Source organism: Silene latifolia, chromosome 2, assembly GCF_048544455.1.
Source record: "Silene latifolia isolate original U9 population chromosome 2, ASM4854445v1, whole genome shotgun sequence".
Taxonomy (NCBI): Eukaryota; Viridiplantae; Streptophyta; class Magnoliopsida; order Caryophyllales; family Caryophyllaceae; genus Silene; species Silene latifolia.
In genome coordinates this window covers 110,594,967-110,621,830 of record NC_133527.1, presented here as the reverse complement: position 1 = coordinate 110,621,830, position 26,864 = coordinate 110,594,967, and the positions used below count along the sequence as shown (strand labels likewise).

Below are 26,864 nucleotides of genomic sequence, written 5' to 3'. Positions count from 1 at the left end.
CAGCAGCAGCAGCAGCAAAACTATGTGCCTCCTCATAAGCAGCAGTAGTATCAAAAGCCTCCTTATGTGCCTCAGCAGCAGCAATTTCAAAGTTCTGATATTTCCGAATTGAAAAACATGGTTCAGAATTTGTCGGGTTTGCTGCAGAAGGAGTCTCTAGCTAGAGAGACTTCTACAAAAATGTTGGAGAGCCAAATTGCCCAATTAGCAAGCAAAAGTGCAACTAGAGCTCCGGGGCAATTACTGTCGCAGCCGGATCAAAAAGAGACTCTAAATACGATGACTTTGAGGAGTGGGTCTACCCTTGATGGGCCCGCTATGGTCGAAGATGTTACTGAAAAAGATGAGGCAGAACCGAGTAAGAAAAAGGCTGGAATGAACAGTAGCAAGAAAAAAGACGATCAGCAGGTACATCAGTCGATAGACTGACAAACTTGGTCGATCGACCAGCTCGGGTAACAGTGAAGTTTCTGGTCCTGAGAAAGCCAGTCATTCGACTGACCTACATGGTCAATCGACTGAAGATGCGTCTAATTGTGAACCTTTTCGTCCTCCAATGCCAGATAACTTGAGGGACTACTTATTTCGGGGTACGACGACTCCGAAATTATTGAGGCAATATCCAAATGCTGATGGGTCAGTTCCGGTTCCAAATTATGACCCTACGACGGTTAATGTTTTATTCCTGAGACGGTCTGAAGAAGGTTCGAGCTACAACAAGGACAAAGTAGTGGATTTTCAGCCTAAGTCCACTGATGCCGGTATGAGAGACCTAGAGGAGAGGGCTAAGATGCTTCTTACAGCCTCGTATCCAGAGAGATTGGTGCCGACAAAGGAACAGGTATCATTTAACAAGTTTGAAAATGTTATTCGTAGTTTAAATGTGCAAGTTCCCTTTCTAGAATTAGTTAATCAAGTGCATGCCGATATGAAATTTATGAAGCAGTTGTTGTCTAAAAAGAAGTCACTTGACACTGTGCAATCTGTCGCACTAACTGAGGAGTCATCTTCCTATTTGACTCGTACTGCACTTCATAAGCTAGAAGACCCATGTAGTTTTTCAGTCCCATGTAATATTGGCACCTTTTCTATTGAGAAGGCATTATGTGACCTAGGGGCTAGTATTAGTGTTATGCCATTGAGTCTTGCTAAGAAATTGAGATTGACTAGGTTTGCAGTTACAAAAATGACAGTACAGATGGCTGATCGTTCTCCAGTTCAGCCTATAAGAGTCTTAGAGGATATGCCTGTGCAATTAGGAAAGTTCTTTTTCCCAGTTGACTTCATTGTGCTAGATATACCCGAGGATGCTCACATTCCTATCATTTTGGGTAGACCATTTCGCACACTTTCTTTGGTGCGATTATAGATGTTGGCTCAGGGACATTGACCTTTAAGGTAGAAAAACAGTCCATTGTTTTTTCCCAGACCTATAAGAAGAAGGATGATATGTACCCAGTAACTTCCAATGTAGTTAAATCTTATGTTGTGTTGCCTGATATGCCTGCCCCTATGCTTAATTCTGCTACAACACCTCCGCCCAGATTGGGAGCAAATTGGAGGAAGATCCATCTGTTTTGACTGTTGCAGGAGCTGGTTTGGGGAATTTAGAGCCTCATATTGCTCCAGTTGTTAGAGAGCCCATTGTGTAGAGAGGCGGTCTAGGGTGTCGGAGCTATGCAACTGATGAGGAGCCTGATGAGGAGCCAGTCAAGGTGACGGAGTCCGATTTGGATTTTGATGAGCCAGACGAGGTCAGTGATTGGGAAGATGTTAGAGACGTTGATCCGTTGTGTTCTACGGATATTGGAGTTGTTAGGAGCCCCACTGAGGAGATAAGTACTGTAGAGGCTACCTCTTGTAGCCAGAAGCCGAGCAAGTGGGTCATTCCGTGGCCATTCTTGATCAACTATTAGTTGATTAAGACTTTTTTAAAACATTTAATTGCTTTTGTTAGACTTTTTATTGCTTTGGTGTGCGCGAGACTTCGCTTTATTAAGTTTGCTTAGGATTTAAAGACTTTAGACTGTTACATTGGGTTTTGCGCAAATTTGGGTGCGTTATTATGTGTATTTGCAGGTTCATAGACCATATTAGCTCAATTTATTGAGCTAATTCGAAGAAATCAGAAAGTTACAGCAGGTATCTTAGTCGATCGACTAGCTTGTGTGGTCGATCGACTGTGCTGCGACTCCAGGGGCTTCTGTTCCTGTCACCCTGGTCGATCGACTGTCTGGTATGGTCGATCGACCGCCTTCTTCACAGACTGTTCACGACCATTCCCCTGCTGTGTTTGGTCGATTTGCGGAGTTGAGGGAGTCTTTTCTCCACTTTATTCTCCGATTCATTTCTGTTTTCTTCTGTTTTCTTACTTTGCACATAATTTTGCGTTTCGTAAATTGCTTTCTCGGAATTACACGCGGTACTTTTGTTTCTTTTCAGGTACCTACTGATAAGAGCAAGCTGCCATCGAAACCTCCTAGCTCATGCTTTGGTTTGGGAGGTTTCTCTTTGCGCTTAAAGTCTTGTGAGTTTCCGAGTCCTTCTTTTATGTCAATTTTAGTTATAATTCCGCAAAATCCCAATTTCCTTTGCTTATCTTTCTTATAGGATTTCGCACAATGGGGACATTGTGTGATTTGGTTTGGGGAAGGGTTTTGCGTTGCATTTATTCTGCTTTGCATTCACGTTTACACTTTTGTCTTGCATTGTTGTTTATTTCTTATATATACAAGATAAACTCAAAAAAATTGAAAAAAAAATTCAACAAAATTCAGAAAATTGCACGTTTATTTTATCATGTAGGTCGAGTCGGAACAGTAATAGTCCAATGATGACATTGCATTTTCATCTGTTTACGCCTAAGCCTTGCTAATTGACATGTTATTAGTAGAGTTTTAATGCATATCTACGAGTTTTCGTTAATTTATTTGCTGAATCTTGAGACTTGACTTTGAAAATTGGCAAGCTACATTATATTCTAAGGTTTAGAGCTTATAACTGGTGACATTCATGACCGGTTTATTTAGGAATGTGAGTAGTTACTCCTTATAAGGCATGTAATATCAATATGCATAAATATGAATTTAGTCTGCTTAATACCTGTATGCATTCGGTCTGTGGTTGGTGACACATGTTAGGAGAGGCAATCCCCTTTATTACATTTTACCCATGAGCTCCACATAGCCAAATTGCCTGTTTTGTCCCATATAGCTACAATCTATAATTTTCTACCCTAGTCGAGCTAGTAATGGTAGCCTTTAGGAATGAGTTTATTGCAATATGGTTAATATTGTTTTTTTTTTAGAGGTTGGTGGAAATGTTGAAGGGAATGAAAAAAAAAAAAGAAAAACAAAAGAAAATTCGTGTTGTACTGTGGAAAGGCAGTCGATCGACTGAACCTCACGGTCGATCGACTGAACCCCGTGGAAAAATTCGAGAAGAAAAAAAATCATATGCGGTAAAGTGAAAGATATTGTGTTGATGATTTATACTCCCATGTTATATTTGTATTTTATGGGGAGTTGACGATATTATGGTGATTAGTGAGTTTGTGTGCTTCAATTTGCACTGTTTTGTATTGTTAAATTGAGTATGAAGTTGGGATGTTGCTTAATTTTTGGATCCGTTGTTGCTAGCTTGGCTGTTAACTCCTCATATCCAAATTTATCTTAGCCCCTTCTTACCCATTACCTCACTTACCCAAATGTAAGTCCTCGGCATGTGGCTTGGTCAGTAGTTAGGTTGGAATGCATATGTACGGTTGTAGAGATTTTATTCATGTTAGACTGCATGCATGTTCTTATGGGTCGTAGTTAGGTGAGAGTCATTACAATATTACTTCTTTCTATCTTTACATATATTCACATGTATTTATTGAGTGATTTGAGCGACCCGTGAGACTCCGTTTTGATAAGTCTCTATAGTTTAAAGTTCAGCAATTTTTAACGACTACATAACTCGTTTGCATAGCTCATTTTGATAATTGATTGATAGTTGTGCATTAAATTGGTTTAGGCTTTACAGTTTGCATTTCGCTCTGAGAATGAACGCATTTCATTAAGTTTTAAGATCGAGTCTAGTCTTGCTTGGGGACAAGCAAGGGTTTGGTTTGGGGAAGTTTGATGCGTGTCCTAAATATGATGTTTTACACCCTATTTTACACGCATTTCAGAGCTCAATTATGTAGTTTATGCTACTATTTTCCCTATTTCCGTCTACTTTCGTGTTCTTGTGTAATATTGTAGAAACGCGAAGAATCCAGCGGAAAATGAGCCAAATCCGTCCCCGAGTACTTGGCATATTATTTGACATGAAGTATTTACTCAAGAAACGAACTTGGTGCGCGTTTCGAGGCCTAAAAGACAAATTGACGGGAAGATGGCAGAAGCATAACTCCAGTAGAGGCAGTCGATTGACTGACATACTCGGTCGATCGGCCAAGGAAGCTAAATCTTAAGTATCAAGTCAGAAGCTACTGTTCACATCGTGCTTAGGTCGATCGACCACTGTCCTCGGTCGATCGACCGCTATTTTAATCTGACGCAAATTTGGAAAACGAGAAAGCCCAATGTAATTAGGTTTTAGGAATAAAAGTTATGTAAGACTATCTATATAACGTAACCTGAGGTTTTAGAGGAGAATATCGAATTAATTAGGGTTCAATACACAGAAGTTGAATTTTGGATTATTTCATTAGTCTAGATTAGTTCTCATCAATAAAGTTTTCTTTTCGCATTGGGTTTTGGTATTTTCTCTTCGATTCTTCTTTACGGTATTCCTCTATTCCTTTGTTCAATTTCGTTGTTTTAATTCTTCCGTAGTTTAGAATTGCTAGTTTAGATTTCCCAAAGCCAAATCCCCGTTTCATGTTAGTTATTTATTTAGTTAATTCAATTATGAATTCAATTGCTTTATTTGTTAATTTTATTGTTGTTATTATCACCATCATGAGTAGCTAAATCCTACGTGCTAAGATGTAGGGGATCTGTAGGTTAGACGGTTTCGACAATAGGTAACCTGTTATCGGGCTCTGGTCGATCGACTGACTTCATTGGTCGATCGACTGGGTCCGTAGGTCGATCGACCGCCCTGCATGGTTGATCGACTGCTACGTGTTAGATTAGCTTCGACTTAATTAATTTAATTGCTATATTTGACGAATCGAGTGCACGCGACTAGTTGAATGCTTAGGAATTGACCGACCCGATAGATCGAAAGATAGGGGAGGGAAATAGACTATTTAATTAAGACGACTAAATTAATAAGATCGAGAGATAAGTTAATTTAGGCTTTAAGTATCATTAATCAAGAACGAAAGTTAGTATTAGTGAGACTTAGGGACCCGTAGCTTAGGCCGAAAGGTTGTTACCTGTTAAATTGGACCGAGAGGACTTTTTATTTTCCCGTCTAACATGCTTAAATTAGTTTACTTAGAGTTACTACCGTCGAAACTACAGTGAACCGACCATCTTAGCATCCTTTTAATATTTGATTTCATCTATTTTCATCTACTGCTCATGTATTTGCTTTAGTTTAGTTTTGATTTTATTACCTTTAGTTATAGAATCATTCAAATCAAACCCCCCCAAAACTGTTACTTTAGACTTAAATTAGACAACTTTAAATTGCTTACCTCCTTGTGGTTCGACCCTGACTGCCACTATCTATAGTAGTAGTTTGGATTATAATATTTATTTTTGATACTCCACGACGGTATCATTAATCAAATATAATAATAATGCATTTTTATTGATGAATGTCATAATTTATTTATGTAATTTTGAATTATGTAATTTTATCTTAGTATGACCTTAGTTTTAATTGGTATTACCCGTAATGAATGGGAATATCGATTTGGTTGTAATTTTAATGAGATTTCGCATCACCGCTTTGTAAGTTAATAGATTTAAATTTATTACAAATGTATAATAGGAATAGCTATGTATTTTTATTATTATTTTGTAATTCCGGAGTTTCCTAAATACGGAGCCATTCGGAAAGGAGTTCTGGTCAAGACGGTGTTTTCCTTGGAAGGCGTGTCACATGAAGTTCAAGGGACCAATGGAGTTGGTTTCCGAATTTATAATAGAATATTAGATTTTCTATTTGAGGAAGGCCATACTAGGTAATTTATTTATTGCTTTGCATTTTTCTTTATATATTTGCATGCATAGCCAAATCGCAATAAACAACACATACATATTATATCGAGTATTCAACCGTGTCAATTATAATTATCGTTAGTTTGAAAATTTAGTTCACTTAAATTTGATAGGTTATAAATTGACTCGACCTCTCACGTTTTTAAAAGATTGAGACTTAGCGTTACCAAAATGTAGGAACCCATGAATCTCAATTTCATATGGAGTAAAATACGATTTTTCGGGGTACTTCAATTGACGTTGGGTAAGTGGGGTAATAAATAGTTATTACACTTCGAAATTTGGTTGATCTGAACGAAAGTATTAGAGGGATCGTTGTCCCAATAGATTCAGGCTAAAGATGAACTTAACGTAAATTCATCGACCGAGAGTTCTAATTGTGGAATCGGTTAAAAGGGTTAACCTACCAAGATTATATTAGCAAGAGGTGTAGAGGGCCTGTTGGCTCACATCCAAGATTTAATATGAATTTTGGGTCTCGGAATTGTTTGTATAATTGGGTGGAGGTCATTATATAAATGCTAAAACATACTTAAATGTTTTATTTTTACGATGAATGTTGATTTTTTTTCACTATTTCGTTGTTTATTTGGTTCAATATCATTGCTCCTTGACATTTACGATGTCATTTCGATTTTAATTAATATCTCCATTAACCACTATAGCTAAAGACAAATAGAATCTCTTTTCTAAAAGCCTCAATTGAACCGTTTAAATAAGGCATGGACTAGCTCCATAGGAATCGTTCTATTCTATAGAACTCCATAGGAATTGACCTATGTCATATAAGATTAGCATCTTAAATTCCTAACATACCTATGTATGTTTTCTTGTGAAGAAATATGACTAGAGGTAATGATTAGTCAAAATATGTTTTGATAATATCTTCTATACATCCATGGTTCAAAAGTCTTCTTGCTCAACCTAAACATTTGTCATCAAGCACTTAAGTTGTTAAGAATATGACAATGTTAAATTGGTAAATTAATTTGTTAGAAATTTTGACTGACTAAATACCACAATAGAGTTCATCCTTGTGAAGGATTAACTAGGAATTTATATGAAGATAAGTCTTCATCAAGTAGAAATTCTTGAAGTGAGTGAGAGCAATATGAAGTAATGTTCCTATCTTAATTGTTAAAGATAGAACTAGGCTTGAAAGAAAAGATGTTAGACACTAAAATAGAGACAAACCCCAAATAAGTAAAGATTAAGTATGTTGGTCGTGTGACTCCAACATATTCCTTATTAAATATCTATGACATTGACATTACATTCTTGCCAAAATACCACATCATCAGTATTTGATACAAATTTATGGATTTCATCATATTTGGCATTATCGTGTGACGACAAGCAAGGATAAGTTTAGAAATTTACATGAATGGAACTAGGGTAGTTACCATTTCATCAATGGACATATGACTGTTATAGTGTACTCTCTTTAGTTTTGTATTTAGAAATGTACCTCAATAATTGTTATGATGTACACCAACTCTAAATAAGAATATAATTCAAGTTTTTGTAGAAAAACGCAAAGGGTTTCACTATTGTGCAATTAAAAAAAGCGATGTGTCCTTACATACCACGATTAAGTTTATGGTGAGACCATATAAATCAAGGTAATTATATTCAAGCCAAAAATAAATGTCATATATATAAGACTCAGGTTAGTGACCCCAATCATTTCTCAATTCTTGATTGAAAACCGCATTTAGAAACTAGTTTTGACTAGTGTCCCAAACCATTTGATTGGGAATCTCTTGGTGTGTGCGAATCTTGTATTCAAAGCAAGTTAATTCATGACTTTTTCCTTGAAAAGGATTATGAATAGAGCAAGATATTCGCCCCATTTACACCTTAAAGTGTGTGGTCGAATACAATTTCACTACTACAGATACAGCCTATAACAACGGGTAAAAACCGTTGTAAAATAAAAAAAGTGGACGTTGTTAAAGCGGCCGTTGTAGAAGGTATTTACAACGGTTTGCTTATTTAGTGAAACCGTTGTCTAAAGTATTCACCACAGTTAAAAGCCGTTGTTGTTGGGTGTTCTCCGTTGTGGAAAGTGTTTCAAAATTTTGGAGGGAATAATATAACAACGGTTGTCTTATGTATAACCGTTGTTGTAACTTTCCCTCCAAAATTGTGAAGTCTTTTGACAACGGGTTTATGGCACATACCCGTTGTTGAAATTTTTTGTAATAACGGTTCTTTGTTTAATACCCGTTGTTGTAATTTTATTAACAAAATTGTGAAGACTTTTAACAACGGTTCTTTGATTAAAACCTGTTGTTGAATATTATGCGCGGGTATTTGTGAATGTCATTCACAACGGTGTTAGTTTTATTAACCGTTGTGAAAGGTATTCACAACGGTTTTTTTTTTAGTAACCGTTTTTATTACGAACTCCTATTGTTTTGAAAAAATAAATTTGTTTCATGCCATTCAAAAACCTGCATATGTCAGCAGCACCATATACCAAAGACCAAAGATAAATCATAGTGGGTTCATCGAACTCAATAGATTCAATTCAACCACAACAAAGAAATTTGCATCATATATATATATACTTACAAGGAGTTGAATTTACATGAACTAATCATTCCCTAACTTCAACAAAAAATTTACTAATAAGTTGATCTAAACTCTGAGTATCATGCATTTCTAATATATTCTAAGACGTAGTTGCCCCACATGTCTCTTACCTCGTCTATATCTACACTTGAGTACTGCTCAATCTGTTGTGACGGGTTGATTGCATACTGCGGCAAAAACAAAGAGAATACATTATGGTATATATAGCAGCAAGCAAGACAACATTAGCAACATCATGGTATATATAGCAGCAAGCAAGACAACATTAGCTCTAATTTAAAAAAAAAGTAATAAACACATGTTTAAATTATTACTAACCTTTTCTGGAATAACGAGATATCTTCGCCTAATAATCTCCAACATGAACCGACAAGCGTAGTATCCACATTGTATGCTATCTGGCTGGCGAGGGGCCTATTATTACATAAAAAAAAACATACGAGAGAAGGCTCACATCAGAATCTTGAACTTTAGGTATTGTATTAGTATTAAACACAGATTTTGCACTTAATGTTATTGTATTTGAGCACGTACCCTTGTTATCGTAATAAAATCAGGGCCAACATCAGAATCTTCCGTGGGTTGATCCTGCTCGTTTGCTCTTTTCTTCTTAAAGGCCCTTTTTTTAAAAAATAAAAAAGGAGGCAGAAACTAATTTTTTTAGGGGCAAAAATATGAAAGAGATTTTTTCTATAAATAAAAAATGAAAATGTTATTATAAATAAATCAGTATTATAAACTTACATATTAATCAAGTGCTTAAAAGTCTCGCTTGGTTGATGATGTAAAGAGTCCAACCAGAAAACTTTATTCCTTGTCGGCATGATGGCTGCTAGCACCCAATGAGTCCTACATCAAGAGACATCATCATTATTAACAAGTACATATATTAGGTATGAAAATGCAATTGTAGGGGGAAACGTAATATTAATTTGTTTATTACCCTTTTTTATTATAAGCGCCAAAAATCAGCTTCTTGGTTGTCGCCATTTGCTGAGCAATATAATCTACCCGTTGTTCGAACGAGAAATCCGGAATAAATAAAGATAAAACATAGGGGCACAGGAATCCGTATAGATCAGATGGAATATTCTTCTCGGGGATCACTCTCAATTTCAATATCCTACATTATTACGGTATTAATTCCGGTATTTAAAACACTATCTAGTAGTCAGAATATTAGACTATGAAATTATTTATTAAGAAACTTACTTCATCCAAACAAATATGTGTTGGATATCAATCTGGTCTAGGCCAGCCCATACGGCTAGCACATCCCATGATAGATGTGCTTGGCGCTCAGCCCCTAGAATATCCTCCTCGAGCGGAATAACTATCAATTGCTCGGTGGCTATGCGATGGCCCCTCCTCATGCGATCTCTTCATCGTCACCGTTCTTACTTTTTGCATGTAATCCTTCCCTTTATATTGTGTGGAGTTTAAACTCCTAATTTTAGTCAGGAAAGAATGAGTCTTTGATTTTGTGCTACTACCACCAGCCTACACATGTAGTAGATAATTAAAATAATAAAAAATCCAAAGGTAACATATCCTAGTTGGAGTAATAAAAATAAAAGCGTACTTAATTAAATACCTCGTCAACCTGCTCTTCCAATGATGAGGTAGTAGTAGCAGGTAAGACTGGTGGGGACTTACGCTTATCAATCTTTTTTGTCCCCTACACAAAATTACCATGCTTTTTATAAATACAGACAAAATATAAATAAAGGGAGCGAGGTTAATTTTTAAAAAAATGGAGAAGTTAATTAAATACCTCATCAAGTTGTTGTGAAGTCGAGGTCGTTGGCATGTCTGTGGACTTAGGCTTATCCGCCAAAGCCGTCTTTTTTGTTCACTACAAAAAAAAAAATAACATATAAATTTAACATATAAAAACATTCAACAATTAAAAATGTAACACATATATATATATATATAAAGGTATTTCTTCTAACCCCAACTGCTTTCCGCTGCTCAGGCGGAGGCGGCGGAGACATCTTCGCCAAGTAGATGTGAGTATTAGGCCATTGGATGAAACTTCCAAGCGCATCTCCCAGAATGGTAATGTCGTCACGAACTGGGACAGGCAGTGGAAAGTTTTCATGGCCTGGAAAGACTGTAGTTATCTCTACTATTGTATGATTCGGCAAAAGTTTTTCGCCATGAATAACTACAGTTTCCGCTGCTGCAGATTTGTTTTCTACGAAACCCCGGCCAACACGCACATGTGGCTTTTCGATTCTATTAGGGTCAGCAAGAATAACTGGCCTATTGTTTACGGCCTGAAGAATATACACATACATATACATTATTATATATATCTTTGCAAAAACGCTCAAAGATTCAAAGATTTTGCAAAAACGCTTTCTGTCTCGGCCGATTTTTGCACAAACTTCAGCATTCATATAAATTTAACTAATTAAACACTTCATGCATACCTTAAAAAAACAGGAACCGACTTGAAGGGGATGTATCTTTGTTTTCCATCACCGTCTTCTCAAGTTGCATCTCCTTTTCGGACCCATTATTTACCTAATAAAATTAACCAATTCAATGGCACCATGTCAGAAGTTATAGCATTAGAGTGGCGGTGAACACACCCCCGATCTTACCCAAAAAAAAAAAACAAAAGAAAAATAAGGAAGTATTAGGTACCTGATCGGCTTTAGTTGTTACAACTTCAGAAGCATTATTAGGTACCTGATCTTTCTGAATCTCGTTGACCGATACTTCCTTCTCATGTATTGCCAAGGTAGTAGCGGCCTCTTGACCAATCTGTTGTACCTTATTATTACCCCCTTTAGAAATAACATCCTCCATCATCTTCACTTCTTCTTCGGAAAGCTTTCCTCCAGCATTCAGCTTTAGTAGTACGGATGCCATTAACTGAAGCTGCTTGCCAAGAATATAATATGTCAGCAATTTTTATCCCAACAATAACATGTGAATTGAACTTAAATGAAAATAATAGAATAAATGTTACCATGTCAGCCTTCTCAGACTTAGTCTTCCTTTTCTTCTTTATCGGGGCAGTTTTCCCATAATATTTCGTTACTCCAACCTGTAACGGGACGCCCCTCAAACGACCTGGATGTTCGGGTCGGCCGATCGCTCTAGCAAGAACGTCATTACGACCACTGGGAGTGAATTTCCCTTCTTCTACCTCTTTCAATACGATATCCTATAATATATTAAATAAACTTCAAATTATATTTGTGACTAAAATAATAAAGTTAGTAATGAACTCGTCTTAATAAAATAATGCTTACTATGTTGGCCAAAACTTCCTCATCATATTTGTCACGCGACGACCGGGATCCTTTAGGCGTGTGCCCTTGTTTATAAGTTACATGCCGATCCACCTCTTTCACTCCCTTTGCCACCTACACATTAACATGGTAACATTTATACACGTAAATGTGTATCAATGCAAGTCCAAGTGTGATTAAAAAAATAAAGTCTCACAGGGCAATAATGCATGCTACTTACGAGGTCCTCTTCTATCTTTCTGTAACCGCCTCGAGAACCATAGAATTTCCCCTTCTTGCATGAAATGTTAGCACGATTTCTTCTGCTAACGGCCTTCAAATAATTATATAAAAGCGCAAGTAGATGAGATAATAAAAAGATTATATAAAGGACTCATTAATTAAAAAAATGATAGGTAAATCGTTAAAAGGCGAAGATATTTAACCGAAACTTCTCGTAGTTCTCATCTTTTTGAAAAGATCCCATTCTTCCGCTTGATGGTGGGACACTTGTTTTCGGTGGGCTCTTACGCATCTCCCCCGTTGCCTTGTCCACATACAACCAATCCCTAGCAACGCCACACTTCCACTGCCTGTGGACATCCGCTGCCTTATGCATTAAATACTCATCATGGCTTTTATCGGGTATAATAAAGCCTTCCTTTACACGAGCCAAGTATAACTCCGCCAATTTTGGATTCAAAGTTCTAACATCATCTAAATGGATAGGCACAAACTGTCTTGTGCAAGCACCAATCCAACTGGAGAAAAGACCCGCATTTGGACCAAAGAGGGGAAACCCATCTCACTCCATGTTATTTCGAACTACTTTTAGCGGCTATAGCCGCAAGGACTTTCTTGCACTTCGTAGCACCCCTCTCACCAGGCTTATTATCACCAGGCTCATTATTCTTTTGACTTCTTTTACGTTTTTCACCCATGATAATACTAAAACCCAAATATGAATGATATAGCTGGAAATGAACAACTTAACAACGTACATGCAGAGTATTATCTAAAACCCTAAACCCTAATAGGAATGAAAATTTAAAACAACAGATTGAGCTTCTAAAATCCTAAACCCTGATAAGAGGAGTAAAGTAGATGATGCGGGATGATAAAGATAACAAAGAAGACGAAAAACAAACAGATGCATGAAAAAGAAACAAGATGATCGTCTTAAAACCCTAATGACGAAACACAAAATTAAAGTGAACATACCTGTTGATGATGATGATAAAGAGAACGAGCAGGATGATAAGGGAAGGCAACGGAATCTGGGCTTCGGAAACTGGGCGACGGCCGGCGACGGGAATGTAAAAAGCGAGGAAGAGAGAAGAAGTAACTCAGGATACCAACGGTTGAACTAATAATAATGTTGTGTGTGTTTGTGTATGGCATGCTGTATGGGTTTCTATATTAGTTTTTTATTAAGACAAACTATTGACAACGGGTGCTCAAAGAAGAACCGTTGTTATATGTTAATAACAACGGGTCAATAAAAGTAAACCGTTGTCAAAAGTTTATTACAACGGTTAAAATATACCCGTTGTAATATATTTTCACCAAATTTGCGCCAAAATGAAATATGTCAAAAAAAATAATTGACAACGGATAGAGGTACTACACCCGTTGTTGAAAGTATTAACAACGGGTAATTTAAATATAACCGTTGTTATTGTTGAACCTCTTTTTTTTTTTTAAAATTATCTTTGTAATTCCATTACGGTCAAACTGTAACAATACATCTTGTAATAGCGAAGCACCATATCTTTGCAACATTATTCAAAGCAATTTCAACACCAAACATCCACATCTAATAATAAGATCAAGAAAATAAGACAACACCAACATGCATGCATACGTGTCCCGATGAACTATCTCGGGACCGGGGACGTTTCTTGGATGTCATAGTTTCTTCGTTAACCCAAATACCTTCACCATGGTCATCACGCATATAGATGCTTTCAGTGTCCTCATGATCAGTGTCAACATCGTCGAAATAAGATACAGTGGTAGACTGATCCATTCCTTCAAAAACGACATCCTGATCATCATCACCATTATCGGATGGACTACTCCTTCTTTTCCTTATAGACAGTACAACAGACCACTTCTTATCCATAGGATCGGTGACATAGAACACTTGTTTAGCTTGGGATGCCATTATGAAAGGATCGTCCTTATTATTGCCAACCTTACCCAGATTGACCAACGTAAATCCCATCTTATCCTTTCGGACACAATGGATGTTGTTATCAACCCGGTTACATCGAAACAAAGGCAGTGTGAAATCAATGTAATCTAGTACCAATATTTCTTGAATAACACCATAATAAAGGCATTTTCCCCAAATAGGCTTTTTATCTTTTGAAGTAGCAAAGTGCATTGCCTCAAATTCAGAACTCACACCACTATTTTGCATTGTGCTCACCTCATCTTGCTCGAGGTGTAAAAAGTATATCCATTAATGGCAAAACTGTTGTAAAAGGTGACCCTGGAATTTGGACCTAAACCAAGACGTAGTAACCTAGGAGAGATGTCATCACCGGTTTGATCAAGACATCGTAAGACAATATTCCTAATCCACTCGGAAACGTCTTCGTATGCTCGTTCGCAATCCACTTCTCGGTCTTGTTTTGGTGATCGTATTTGAGCTCATCTTTGTGTTGTTGAATATAAGGTTGCACCTCATCTTCGTTGTTTAGCACATACATGTGTGCTAAATGCAACATTTCACGTGTCACAATTTTTTCAACCCGGCCCCTAATACCTTTTCCGGTCATCCAGTCACTATGACGATTCTTAGGAACGCCAATCAACTCCTCAGGGGAGAGATGAGCGTAACAATATGAAAGAGCTTCGTCTAAAATAGCGCGTTCAGCAATACAACCTTCCGGACGATACCGATTAGATGTATAGTCCTTGTAGGCTTTCATCAATCTTTCGAAAGGATGGTATCTCAAGTACACGGGCCCAAGGTACAAAATCTCCCTAACCAAGTGAATGGTCAGATGAATCATGATAGTGAAGAAAGAGGGTGGAAAATACATTTCCAACTCACAAAGAGAGGTTACAACGAGGTCCTGCAATGAATCCGCGTCATCGGGATCGATGACTTTTTCGCATATGGACTGGAAGAAGAGACAGAATCTAGTTATAGCATATCTTACCTTTTCGGGTAAAATGGAACGAATAGCCACAGGTAGTAATTGTTGCATCAAAGTGTGACAATCATGTGACTTTAACCCGGTGAGTTTTAGGTCTTGCATCGACACTAGGCTTTTGATGTTCGACGAATAACCATGTGGCACTTTAATTCCATTCAAGCATGCACAGAACTCTTTTCTCTCATTCCGTGAAAGGGTAAAAGCTGCTGGCGGTAAAAATGTACGATTACCTCTCTTCTGTGGTGCCAACTCTAGCCTAATACCCATCATTTTAATATCTTCCCTAGCTGCGGCGTTATCCTTTGTTTTACCGGGAACATTCAGAAGGGTATTGATAATATTATCACGGACATTTTTCTCAATGTGCATGAAATCGAGGCAATGCTCGACCTCCAGTCAAGCCAATATGGAAGTTTATCAAAAAAATGGATCTTTTCTTATACCCACGAGTAGACAATTTAGAGCCGCTCTTCTTCCCATAATCTATCTCAATATGCTTTACTTTCTCATAAACTTCATGCCCACTCAAAATTCTAGGAGGTTGACGAAGTTCTTGTCTTCCATTGAATGCTTTCTGCATCTTGCGATAACAATGGTCATGAGACAAGAACCTCCTATTTCCCATATACACATACTTACGAGAAGACTTCAAGTATTCAGACTCGATATCCTCCCCACACAATGGACAAGCCTCTTTCCCATGAACTGTGTGCCCAGAAAGGTCGCCATAAGCCGGATAGTCAGTTATCGTACACAATAACATCGCTCTCAAATTGAAAGTTTCGTTCTTATATGCATCAAATACTTCTATCCCACTATCCCACAACAATCGCAAATCATCTAGAAGAGGTTCCAAATATACATCTATATCATTTCCAGGTTGTTTAGGGCCGGAAATTAACAACGACAACATCAAATACTTTCTTTTCATGCACACATATGGAGGTAAGTTATAAATAGCCAACACTACTGGCCAAGTACTATGTTGGCTACTCATGTGTCCGTGTGGGTTCATTTCATCAGTGGACAGCGCTAGACGTAAGTTTCTAGGTTCATTGCCGAACTCGGGATACTTAGCGTCGAACGATTTCCATTGCTTACCATCTACCGGGTGTCTTAGCTTTCCATCATTTATTCTTCCTGTTTCATGCCAAGTTAACATTTTTGCATCATCGGGATTCGCATAAATCCTTATGACTCTTGGTATCAATGGAAAATACCACAACACCTTAGCCGGGATCCCTTCCTTATCCTTATAACGCCACTCCAAACATTTAGGGCAATTGGTTAAGTTTTGATATAATTTCCGATACAATATGCAATCATTTGGACATGCATGTATTTTCTCATATTTCATACCCACTCCTCTTATTAGTTTTTTCGCCTCATATGTCTTAACAGGTAGAACATTACCATCAGGAAGCAACTCCTTTATCAAGGCTAAAAAACTAGTGAAACACGTGTCACTCACCCCATTTGCCCCCTTGATATTATACAACTTCACCACAGCCGACATTTTTGTGAACTTACAACTAGGATACAGAGGTGCTTCAGACTCACACAACTTCTCATACATGTTGTTAAGGTCATCCCAATTACTAGTGTCATCACCTACATCTTCAAAAGCAATGGACTCATCATCATTCTCTTCATTATCTATAGACCCAACATTCAACTTCTCTACTTCCAACTCTTCCAACTCAAAAAACTCGGCAAACTCAGGATCATCAGTTAGCCTTTCGTGTACCTCAACATCATCTTCTTCAAAGTTATTCTCTTCCTCTAATGATTCCCCATGAAAAATCCAAAGTGTATAGGATCGACTAAATCTCCACTTTTCTAGGTGTATTTTAACGTCCGGAAAAGCCATATAGCTAATATTACCACATCTTTCACAAGGACATGCAATACTAGAAGAACCTTTCAAATTGTTCGAAACGAATTCATAAAATTCAGCTAAACCATCCTTGTAGGTGCGGTCACTCATATTTGCATCAATCATCCAAGTTCGAGTCATTATTCTACATTCGTAATAATAGGCAACTAATTCAGAAAATACAATAATAGGCAAACAAATAAACGAAATTCAGGAAAGCAATTAAGCTAAATTATCAACAAATTAGATAATAACCCAAAAAATCCTATATCTAGTTATAAGCGTTGCTAAGAAACATATATATACCTGATTGATAAACACGATGAGGGAGAGAAGACGTGACAACAGTGACGGAGATGAAGACAGAGAGACGATCAGGGAGGAATGGAGGATGATATAGTAGCAGTATTAGCTTGTGTTTGTGTTTGTAGCGTATAGCAGAATAAAGCAATATGTTGTTCTTAAGATTTTCATAATATTAATAACAACGGTTATTGAGTCTACAACCGTTGTTAAAAAGTATTAAAAACGGGTTCTAATATAACCGTTATGATTACTTTTAACTAATTTGGCGCCAAACCATTAACAACGGTTAAAATTTAACCGTTGTTATTAGTTTTTTCATTAACAACGGTTGTTTAAGTATGACCCGTTGTTAAAACAAATAATAACGGCTAACAACACATAACCGTTGTAATTAAGTTTGGTAAAATTCGCGGAATAAATTCTACAACGTGTTTTGATGATTTTCGTGAATAAGCGTTGTTAAAGGGCCGTTGTGGTTGCCTGTATTTGTAGTAGTGTTTTAATCAGAAAAGATTATTACTTCTTCATCTCTTTTACCAACAAACTAGGTAGATACTTGGTATCCACTTAATGAGGTAAGAAGAGAAATTCTTTGAATAAGTTCAATGAATGTTTAAAAAGTATCAAAACCTAGTGATTATAAAACCAAAGTATTAGTACTTTGTTTATATAGGGAACAATAAAGTGAAGAATTTTATTTGCACCAAAAGGAGTGTGATATGGTATCACAAGTTCACCTTCATAAGCACATAATATTAGATAAGGTGTGTTTGGTTCCTCGGTTTTGTTACTCGTCGTCAAAAGTACCTTTGACCAAAACAATATTTAAAACTTCATAAACTACTCTTAGTAAAGACGTAAGTAAAGGTCGGATCCCAAGGGACGGATATTGATGTAGGATTTTCAATTGCAAATGGTTGTGTCTAGGGGTGTCACAATTTGGGTTGAGGTAGGAGATCAACTAAACTAATCAACAATGTAAATAAACTGATGAAAATAAGCAAGATGATTAAAATGAGGTGTAAATAATTGATTAAAAGAACTAGGGTGCCATGGATTCATAGGAGATTCATGGGTTTTGATCATACAAACATGTTTTCTACTAGATTCAAGCACTTATTGTTGTGATAGGATCGAGTTAGTGTATATTGTACCATCCCTAAGAAGGTTTGGGACCCGGAGCCGAATCGATTAGATTGTACAACACCTACAAGTCGGCTTAATCCTTCCTATCCAACTATATGCATGGTCTAATGAGACTCGAGTTGGTTTATGTCTTACAAGTCTCATTGAAAAGGTAAGTGACGGGTAAAAAATGCAAGGATTCATAGGCTCGCATTTCATCAAACATAACATGTGCATAAGTTGGAATCACAACAAGCAAGCAAATTAATTCTGAAAACATATTAAATTAAGCATGAATCAATCCCCATGTTGGTTTCCCCTAATTCCTCATTAACCCTAGTTAAGGAAACTACTCACTCATTATCATGTTTAACATGCTAACAAGGTTGTCAATCATACTAGCAAGGCAAAATATGATAAACAAATGAAAACGATTAACAATAATTAAAAAGGATTAAGAGAGCATTATACCTATGAAGATGATTCCAAATAATAAAGCAAGGAATAATAGAAGTACTTGATGATTGATGGAAGGTTGTCAATCCTCCAAATAAACCCAAATAGTCTTCTAATTACCCAAAATAAATGATGAACAATAGAGAAATTAAGGAAATATTAAGGAATGAGATTTGGATTAATTAAGACTAAATTAAGAGTTCATTACACGATTAAGAGAGTATTAAGATAACACTAAGATTGGATTAAGACTTGATAATAAACTAAGTAGTACAAAGGGGTATTTATACTAAAGATTAGGTACAAAGATTAGGGTTACTAAGGGCTTAAATGATTATTAAGACCCTTAAGAAAATTTGAGGAAATGCTCCTCTCCAAGGAGATGCGCATCTCCGTTTTGCTAGTCCCGCGAAGATATGGTCGTCCCGAGCGTCTAGGAAGGTGGCACGGTGGAGTCTGTCAGGAGATCCGGGCGGATCATGGGAGAGACGCTCGGATTGCTTGGCTTCAAGACGAGCGTCTTGGCATCGGGACGCTCGGATTGCTGGGCTGGGAGACACTCGGATTGGCTGCAATCCTCTCGGATTGTGAGACAGGCACTTCTCCTTTCTTCTTTCCTCAAAAATCCACGGGGATCTACATAGGCCTTCTAGTATCGTCTTCCCTTTGATGCTTGTCATTCAATGCGATCAATTTAGCTCCATTTCGCCATGAAAATGCAAGGTTTGCACTCCTCTCCTACCAAGGAAACAAAACCTTAAAGAATATGCAAAATGAAAAACTAAATATAGTAAATGACCTAATTATGCACTATAAAGCATAGGAACGAGGCTAATTCGGGGACTAAATGTGTTCAAATATGAGTCACATCAAATATCTCCAAACCGAACCTTTGCTCATCCCGAGTAAAGAGGTGACAAAGACTAGGACCCTTATTCATACTAACCTACTAATATAGTCTATGTGAGACAATTAGCGGGTCTCACTCCGCCCCTTCAACTCACAACAAGACAACCATGAGGTAGGATGCCTTCTTGCAAGGCAAGGTGAGGCTTGCCAAAATGGCGACACATCCAAGCATTAAAGCACACAAAACAAGTAATGGATGCATCTACAAAAATTAATAGCCACTTTCCTCATCTAAGTGGCGAAAATTATCTAAAGAAGAAGCAATCTAAGCGTACACATTCCATTATAGATACGGTTTCTTCAAACTACTAAGCTTAGAAGGATACCAATAAATCACCTCCAAGTTGTGTCAAGCTAGGGTACCTTTGTCCTCAATCGTTAAATGCTTTCGTCAAGAGTACACTCCCTATGGGGTTAGAAACACTGGAGGATCGGGGAATTCCCCTTCTTGCCTAGACAAGAAGAAGGGTCGTCCCCTCTCTACCATGCACAAAAGTGGATACGATGGAAAAAAGGATCAATAGAACTTGAGTTTCATGTGGGAGTTTGCTTTTTGTTGTTGTTTTTCCCCCCTATTTTTGGCATTTGACATTTTGAGAACATTTCTTTTGCCATTTCTTTTGATGTTTGGCAATTTCAACACTTGACAATTTTAACTTTTTCTTGCATTTCTTTTGAACATTTTCAAAGTCACACCATTTGTAGTGGGGGTGCTTATATTTAAAGCATAGGGGTTTTTATTTTTGTTACTCCTCTTTTCTTTTGATGCAATTGCAAACTTTCTTGACTTTTCATTGCGATACTTGAACTCAAATTTTGAACAATTTTTTTGCCCATTCCCTTTTTGATGACAAAACGTGGTAGAACATGGATGACGGTTACATGGTTTCAAGGGTCACCTTGGAATAAACGGTAGACAAGGAGTTATCACACCACAAGGTACTCTTGACTAGGTCTTAATCCATGAGTCACAGGATACTAGCATGACAGATCCTAGGGTGTTTTACAAGTATTCTAACAAGCAAAGCCTTAATGAGTAAAAGTATCTACAAGGGCCTTATATACACTTGTCAAGCTTCCCAAATAGATGCTTTCACAAAATTTTTCCTAAATGCAACTATATGCCATGATGCAACTAATATTTATACAACCTAATGCATATGATTCTACCAACTAGTATGCCAAATAATCTAAATGCAATCCTATAATCACATTGTTTTTACTGCATCAATCAAAATAAAGCCACATAGTCATTAACATAAAGAGGAAAAAGGAGATTGGAAAGATCATACCATGCGGTCTTCAATATCCTCATGTCTCGGATGTGGCGTAGTCGATCAATGTGAAAAAGGATGAACAAACACAATATATACAAGACTACACTATAAAGGAAATGAACATGTTTTTGGGTTTTTTAATTTTTCAAATTTTATGGTTTTTATGATTATGAAATAAAAAGACATGTTTTTGTATTTTTCAAAAAAAATTCAATTTTTATCATTTTTTTTAAAACGTAATGTTAGAATTTCCCATCCCCACACTAGTATGAGCATTGTCCTCAATGGCCAATACGATAGGAAATTATGCAAGCTATATGAAAATGCATAATTCCGAAGCTAAATGCAAACTATATGATATATATACAGAAGTGAATGCAAACTAAGCTATGCTATATGATGCATGAATGTTTGTTTGGTTGGAGAGCATAATTTAAATTAACTCCCAATGCATATGCATAAACTTCCCCAAACCAAAATAGACATTATTTCTAATGTCAAAAATTGGGGGAGTTCATGTATAAGGATGCTATGCATGAAACTACAATTGACATTTTGGATTTCAAATGTGGGAACAATTAATTTAGCACCTTTAATGTTGCCAAGGTGAAATAATAGTCCTTCACTTTTACAAGGACACCACAAAGTTGGAACAATAAACAATGAAACAAGTTAGCAAAACATGATATTCTTGTCATGAAAAAGAAATGAGGGGGAATAAGAGAAACTTCACTTTGGCCTTGATGGGTGCCTCGTGCCCGCTCCATCTAGCTCATGAAGTGCTCTTCAAAGGTTGTCATCATCCCTCCCAAATCACTATCCCAAGCTTCCCTTGATGCATCACTTTCATGGAAATCCATAAACTCATCTCCTTCTCTATCTAGCTCCACCGTGTCTCCACTACTTGATTTTTCACTACCTGCACCTCTTTGACCATGTGCTCCATCATTAGCTTTCTCCGAATTTGGGAAAAGGATATGCATTTGAGCCCAAGAGGGAAGCATTCCCTCTTCGCTAATGATTCCTTGCCGAGCCATTTGGTGAAATTGTGGATACAAGACATAATAATTATCCACATTGGCTTCAAATTGTCGGAGATGCATGTCTTGAAGTATTCCCGTCACAAAATCATCCATAGGGAGGATGAATGGATTCGAGTGGTTGTATGGTTGGTATTTGAATGGGTAGGGTGGGATCACAACTTTTTCATTGTCATTCTTTTGTTGTTCATGTTGTTAATGTTGTGTTGGAGGTGCTGCTTGGTTCATACTTGTTGGGATGAGATATGATGGTATTGGAGAGAGAGGGCCTTGTCTTGGTGAAATTCTTGCTAATCCTTCTATTGGTAGGTAAATGGGAGTGTTCCCCTTAGTAAGCCATTTGATTCTCTTTTCATACCCCTCATGGGTCATCCAATGGTGTTGCCCAAGGATTAGCTCTTCATTGATCCTTGTGTTGCCCGAAAGGGGTACATATTCATTGTTTTCATTGAATTTGGGGTTGAAAAACTTGGCGAGCCTTGTGATAAGTCCTCCATTGACAATATATTTTTCACCATAATCGTCCCCATTCAGGAATTTAGCCCATTTCTCTAGAAGAACAAGGGGGCGTTAAAATGGTACCTGCTCCTTCCTTTATTTTCGAGGTAAGAATCCATGATGATAAGGTCAAGCTCATTCACTATTGCGGGATCTCGACGGGCAAGAAGAGTGCCGACTAGAAATCGGTATGTGAGCCTAATGATAGGATTTTGAATGTGAAAAGCCAAGCATTCTTTGATGTAGGAAAAATCTCGGCCCGTTATTGCTCTCCAAAGGGGTGTTATGCTATACTTTCTTGGTTTCGATGTTCAGGTAGGCGAAACATTAAGCCCTAACACAGTAGCGAATTCAACAAGGGTCATCATCCGGGTTTTGTTTTCCAATCTAAATTCCACACATATGGTCTTGTTCAAGGTAGTGATTTTCAAGAAGCTCAAAAATTCAAGAACTAAAGATCGATAGGTACTCTCATGCATGTGAAATAAGGTTGAAAGACCAAAAAATTCAAAGAGAGCTTCGGTTTGATGAAAGATTCCAAGTTTCCTCAAAGTCTTATGGAACATAAATTTAGTGGGTAGAATGTTCTTACCAAGGAGACGATGGAAAACAAACCTTTGGACATCATTAACAAACTCTATGTTGGAAAACTCGTCAAGTTTTGTAAGATCAATTATCTCTTCATGTTCCCTCCTCAAAGTATTAAGGTGAGAAGTAGATGAGCTCCCCATTACCCTTGGTCTTCTTATCTCTCTTTGTAATGATCCTTTTGGCCTCATTCTTGAATGTAGATCTAAAATTGGACTTGTTGAATATGGAGATGTTCCTTGTGATTTAGATCTTCTTTGAAACCCTAGATTTTGGGGTTTTTTGTTTTTAGGGAGTAAATGAGTGCTTGATATATGATTTATGTTATATGAGAGGGGGCTTTATGTTGTAAAGTGGAAGGAACGATGAGGTGTCACGAAATGTGTGGTGGGGAAGAGTTTTAATTGGCGAGAAAATAGAAGAATAAGATGGCAGGGCGACGAGCGGCTCGAGCACGGGACGCTCGGATCATAGCTCCTGGAGACGAGCGGATCTTCTTGGACACGCTCGGATTCCAGGTCAGGAGAAATCCCATAATTTTAATGCAACCAGGACGATCGGATATTTATGAAGACGAGCGTCTTACTTCCAAGGAGACGAGCGTCTTATGGTCGGGATGTTCAGGTTCTTTGTCAGCGCAGTTTCGTCAACTTTCAGGTACTTTAAGTCGAGCGGATTATATCCAAGACGCTCGGATACTTTCCTAGACGAGCGGCTTCTCATTTGGACGCTCGGGTTGTCTGGAATTTCTCCTTTCTTCGTCTTATTCTTTCGCAATTGGTGAAAGTGCTTCCCCACACTTGAATTTCTAAATCCTTCATTCATAAAAAAGGGTTAGTGACCCTCCCTCACTTACTCTCAGGACCAGAATCATGGTTATGATAAAAATGCAATAAAGTTAAAAATACAAGTAAGAAGAGTTAGTATATTTACAAATGGTGGTTTGGAGAGGACTCCACCAAACTCTCTCTTTGATGATCTTCTCATGGAGGAGGAGGCCCGAGGTAGGTGACCTCGACCTCTCCAATGAATGCTCCTTGGTAGTACCGTGTCAACCTTTGGTTATTGACCTTCAATTTGCTCCCATCTCCCGACCTTATCTCGAAGTCTCCATATTTTCCTACCTCGGTGATCACATAGGGACCCATCCATCTAGAGTTCAACTTCGCGGGACAGAGTCGGTATCGGGAGTTGAAAATAAGGACTTTATCTCCCTTGTGCAAGGCCTTTTGCTTGATTCTCTTGTCATGAAGCAACTTCGTCCTTTCTTTGTAGATTTTGGCATTTTCGTAAGATTGTAGTCGGAATTCCTCCAACTCTTGGATTTGCATCATCCTCCTTTGTCCACTTAGTTTGAGATCAAGGTTGAGAGCTTTGATTGCCCAAAAAGCTTTATATTCTAGCTCAATTGGCAAGTGGCATGCTTTCCCATAGACAAGTTTGTAAGGGAGGCTCCTATGGGAGTCTTATAGGCCGTCCTATAAGCCCAAAGAGCGTCATCAAGCTTCATGCTCCAATCCTTATGAGACTTGTTGACAACCTTTTCAAGAATTTGCTTGATCTCTTTATTTGAAATTTCAACTTGACCGCTTGTTTGAGGATGATATCCTAAGCCGGTTTTATGTTGAACACCATATTTGGTTAAAAGGGATGTGAGATTCTTTTCATGAAAATGTGTCCCACCATCGCTTATGATTTCTCTAGGGACTCCGAATCTTGGGAAGATTATTTTCTTGAAGAGTTTAGTGACCGTTTTAGCATCATCGGTTCGGGTAACAATCGCCTCTACCTATTTTGAAACATAGTAAACGGCCACAAGAATGTATTTGTTTCCTTTGGATGTCACAAACGGTCCTTGGTAGTCGATACCCCAAACATCAAAGATTTCCATCTCCAATATTGCTCGTTGTGGCATCTTATTCCTCCAAGAAATATTTCCCGTTCTTTGACAAGCATCACAATGGAGAATTAATTCCCTAGCATCTTTGAACATGGTAGGCCAAAAGAAGCCCGATTGAAGGATTTTAGCAATAGTCCTTCGTGCTCCATGGTGTCCACCATAAGGTGATGAATGACATCCTTCCAAAACACTGTGAACCTCCCATTGTGGTATGCACCTCCGGTAAAGTCCATCCCTACACTCTTTGTAAAGATTGGGGTCATCCCAAAAGTATCTCTTTACCTCGAACAAGAATCTCTTCCTTTGATTGTAGCTCAAATTCGGAGGAAGAACCCCTCCAACAATATAATTGGCATAATCGGCGAAACATAGGGTAGTATGCTTCTCAAGTTGCGAATGAATGGCCGTCAAAATATCATCGGGGAAAGAGTCATTGATCGGTGTATCTCCTTCTTCATTATGAAATCGGATTCTCGACAAGTGAACCGCCACCACATTCTCGGCCCCCTTCTTATCCCTTATTTCTAAGTCAAATTCTTGGAGTAGCAAAATTCATCTCAACAATCTTGGTTTTGCCTCCTTCTTTATCAAGAGATGTCGAAGAGCACGGTGATCCGAGAAAACAATTACTTTTGATCCAAGTAAATAGGAACGGAATTTGTCTAAGGCATAGACAATGGCAAGGAGTTCCTTCTCGGTAGTAACATAATTCACTTGGGAGGAGTCAAGAGTCTTACTTATATAACAGATAGCATGCAAAGCCCTTCCTACTCGTTGGCCAAGAACCGATCCAACGGCGTAGTTACTTGCATCGCACATGATCTCAAATGGTAGTTCCCAATTTGGTGGTTGGATGATCGGTGCCGAGATTAGTGCTTCCTTAATTCTATTAAAGGTTTCAACACACTCATTAGTGAAGTGGAATTGGGCATCTTTAAGTAAGAGTTGAGTGAGGGGTTTCGCGATTTTTGGGAAATCTTTTATAAAGCGGCGATAGAAACCCGCGTGACCGAGAAAACTTCTCACCCCTCTAACATTCATGGGAGGTGGGAGTTTATCTATCACCTCAACATTAGCCTTATCGACTTCGATGCCCTTTTTCGAGATTAAATGACCCAAAACAATACCTTCATTGACCATAAAGTGACACTTTTCCCAATTCAAAACGAGACTAACATCTTCACATTTTTGCAATACAAGAGAAAGGTTATTCAAGCAAGAGTCAAAGTCTTTCCCATAAACACTAAAATCATCCATAAAAACTTCCATTATGGTTTCTAAATAGTCGGAGAAGATACTCATCATGCATCTTTGAAAAGTAGCGGGGGCATTACATAAGCCAAAAGGCATCCTCCTATATGCAAAAGTACCATAAGGGCATGTGAAGGTGGTCTTATGTTGGTCATCCGGGTGTATTGGGATTTGGAAGAATCCCGAATACCCGTCAAGGTAGCAAAAGAATTTGTTAGAGGCTAACCTCTTAAGCATTTGGTCAATGAATGGTAGGGAGAAATGATCCTTTCTTGTTGCGGAATTCAATTTTCGATAGTCAATACACATACGCCAACCGGTGATCTTCCTTGTAGGTATTAGCTCATTCTTATCATTTGTTACCACTATGGTACCTCCTTTCTTAGGTACCACTTGAACGGGGCTAACCCTCAAGGAATCCGATATAGGATATATGATTCCCGCATCAAGTAATTTCA

At 37.8% G+C, this 26,864-nt stretch overlaps 1 protein-coding gene across 1 annotated transcript; it reads right to left on the bottom strand.

Annotated features, from left to right (window-relative positions):
- Positions 1–8,691: 8,691 nt before the first annotated feature.
- Positions 8,692–13,405, bottom strand: LOC141630048 (uncharacterized). The gene is made up of 14 exons (XM_074442937.1): positions 12,457–13,405; positions 12,252–12,344; positions 12,032–12,145; positions 11,746–11,943; positions 11,418–11,654; positions 11,201–11,294; positions 10,734–11,044; positions 10,357–10,419; positions 9,975–10,262; positions 9,706–9,885; positions 9,507–9,611; positions 9,297–9,381; positions 9,081–9,176; positions 8,692–8,929 (listed from the first exon to the last, which is right to left on the bottom strand). The coding sequence occupies exons 9-14, from the start codon at positions 10,133–10,135 to the stop codon at positions 8,822–8,824; spliced, it is 735 nt and encodes a 244-aa protein (XP_074299038.1). The 5' UTR covers positions 10,136–10,262; positions 10,357–10,419; positions 10,734–11,044; positions 11,201–11,294; positions 11,418–11,654; positions 11,746–11,943; positions 12,032–12,145; positions 12,252–12,344; positions 12,457–13,405; the 3' UTR covers positions 8,692–8,821.
- Positions 13,406–26,864: the final 13,459 nt, after the last annotated feature.

Excerpts from the sequence above, each read along its gene's own strand:
- LOC141630048 (XM_074442937.1), bottom strand. The coding sequence starts at position 10,135 with ATGAGGAGGGGCCATCGCATAGCCACCGAGCAATTGATAGTTATTCCG. Across the intron at positions 9,382-9,506 it reads TTTAAGCACTTGATTAATAT|GGCCTTTAAGAAGAAAAGAG; the intron begins GTAAGTTTATAA and ends TTTTAAAAAAAG. Across the intron at positions 8,930-9,080 it reads ATCTCGTTATTCCAGAAAAG|TATGCAATCAACCCGTCACA; the intron begins GTTAGTAATAAT and ends TTTTTGCCGCAG.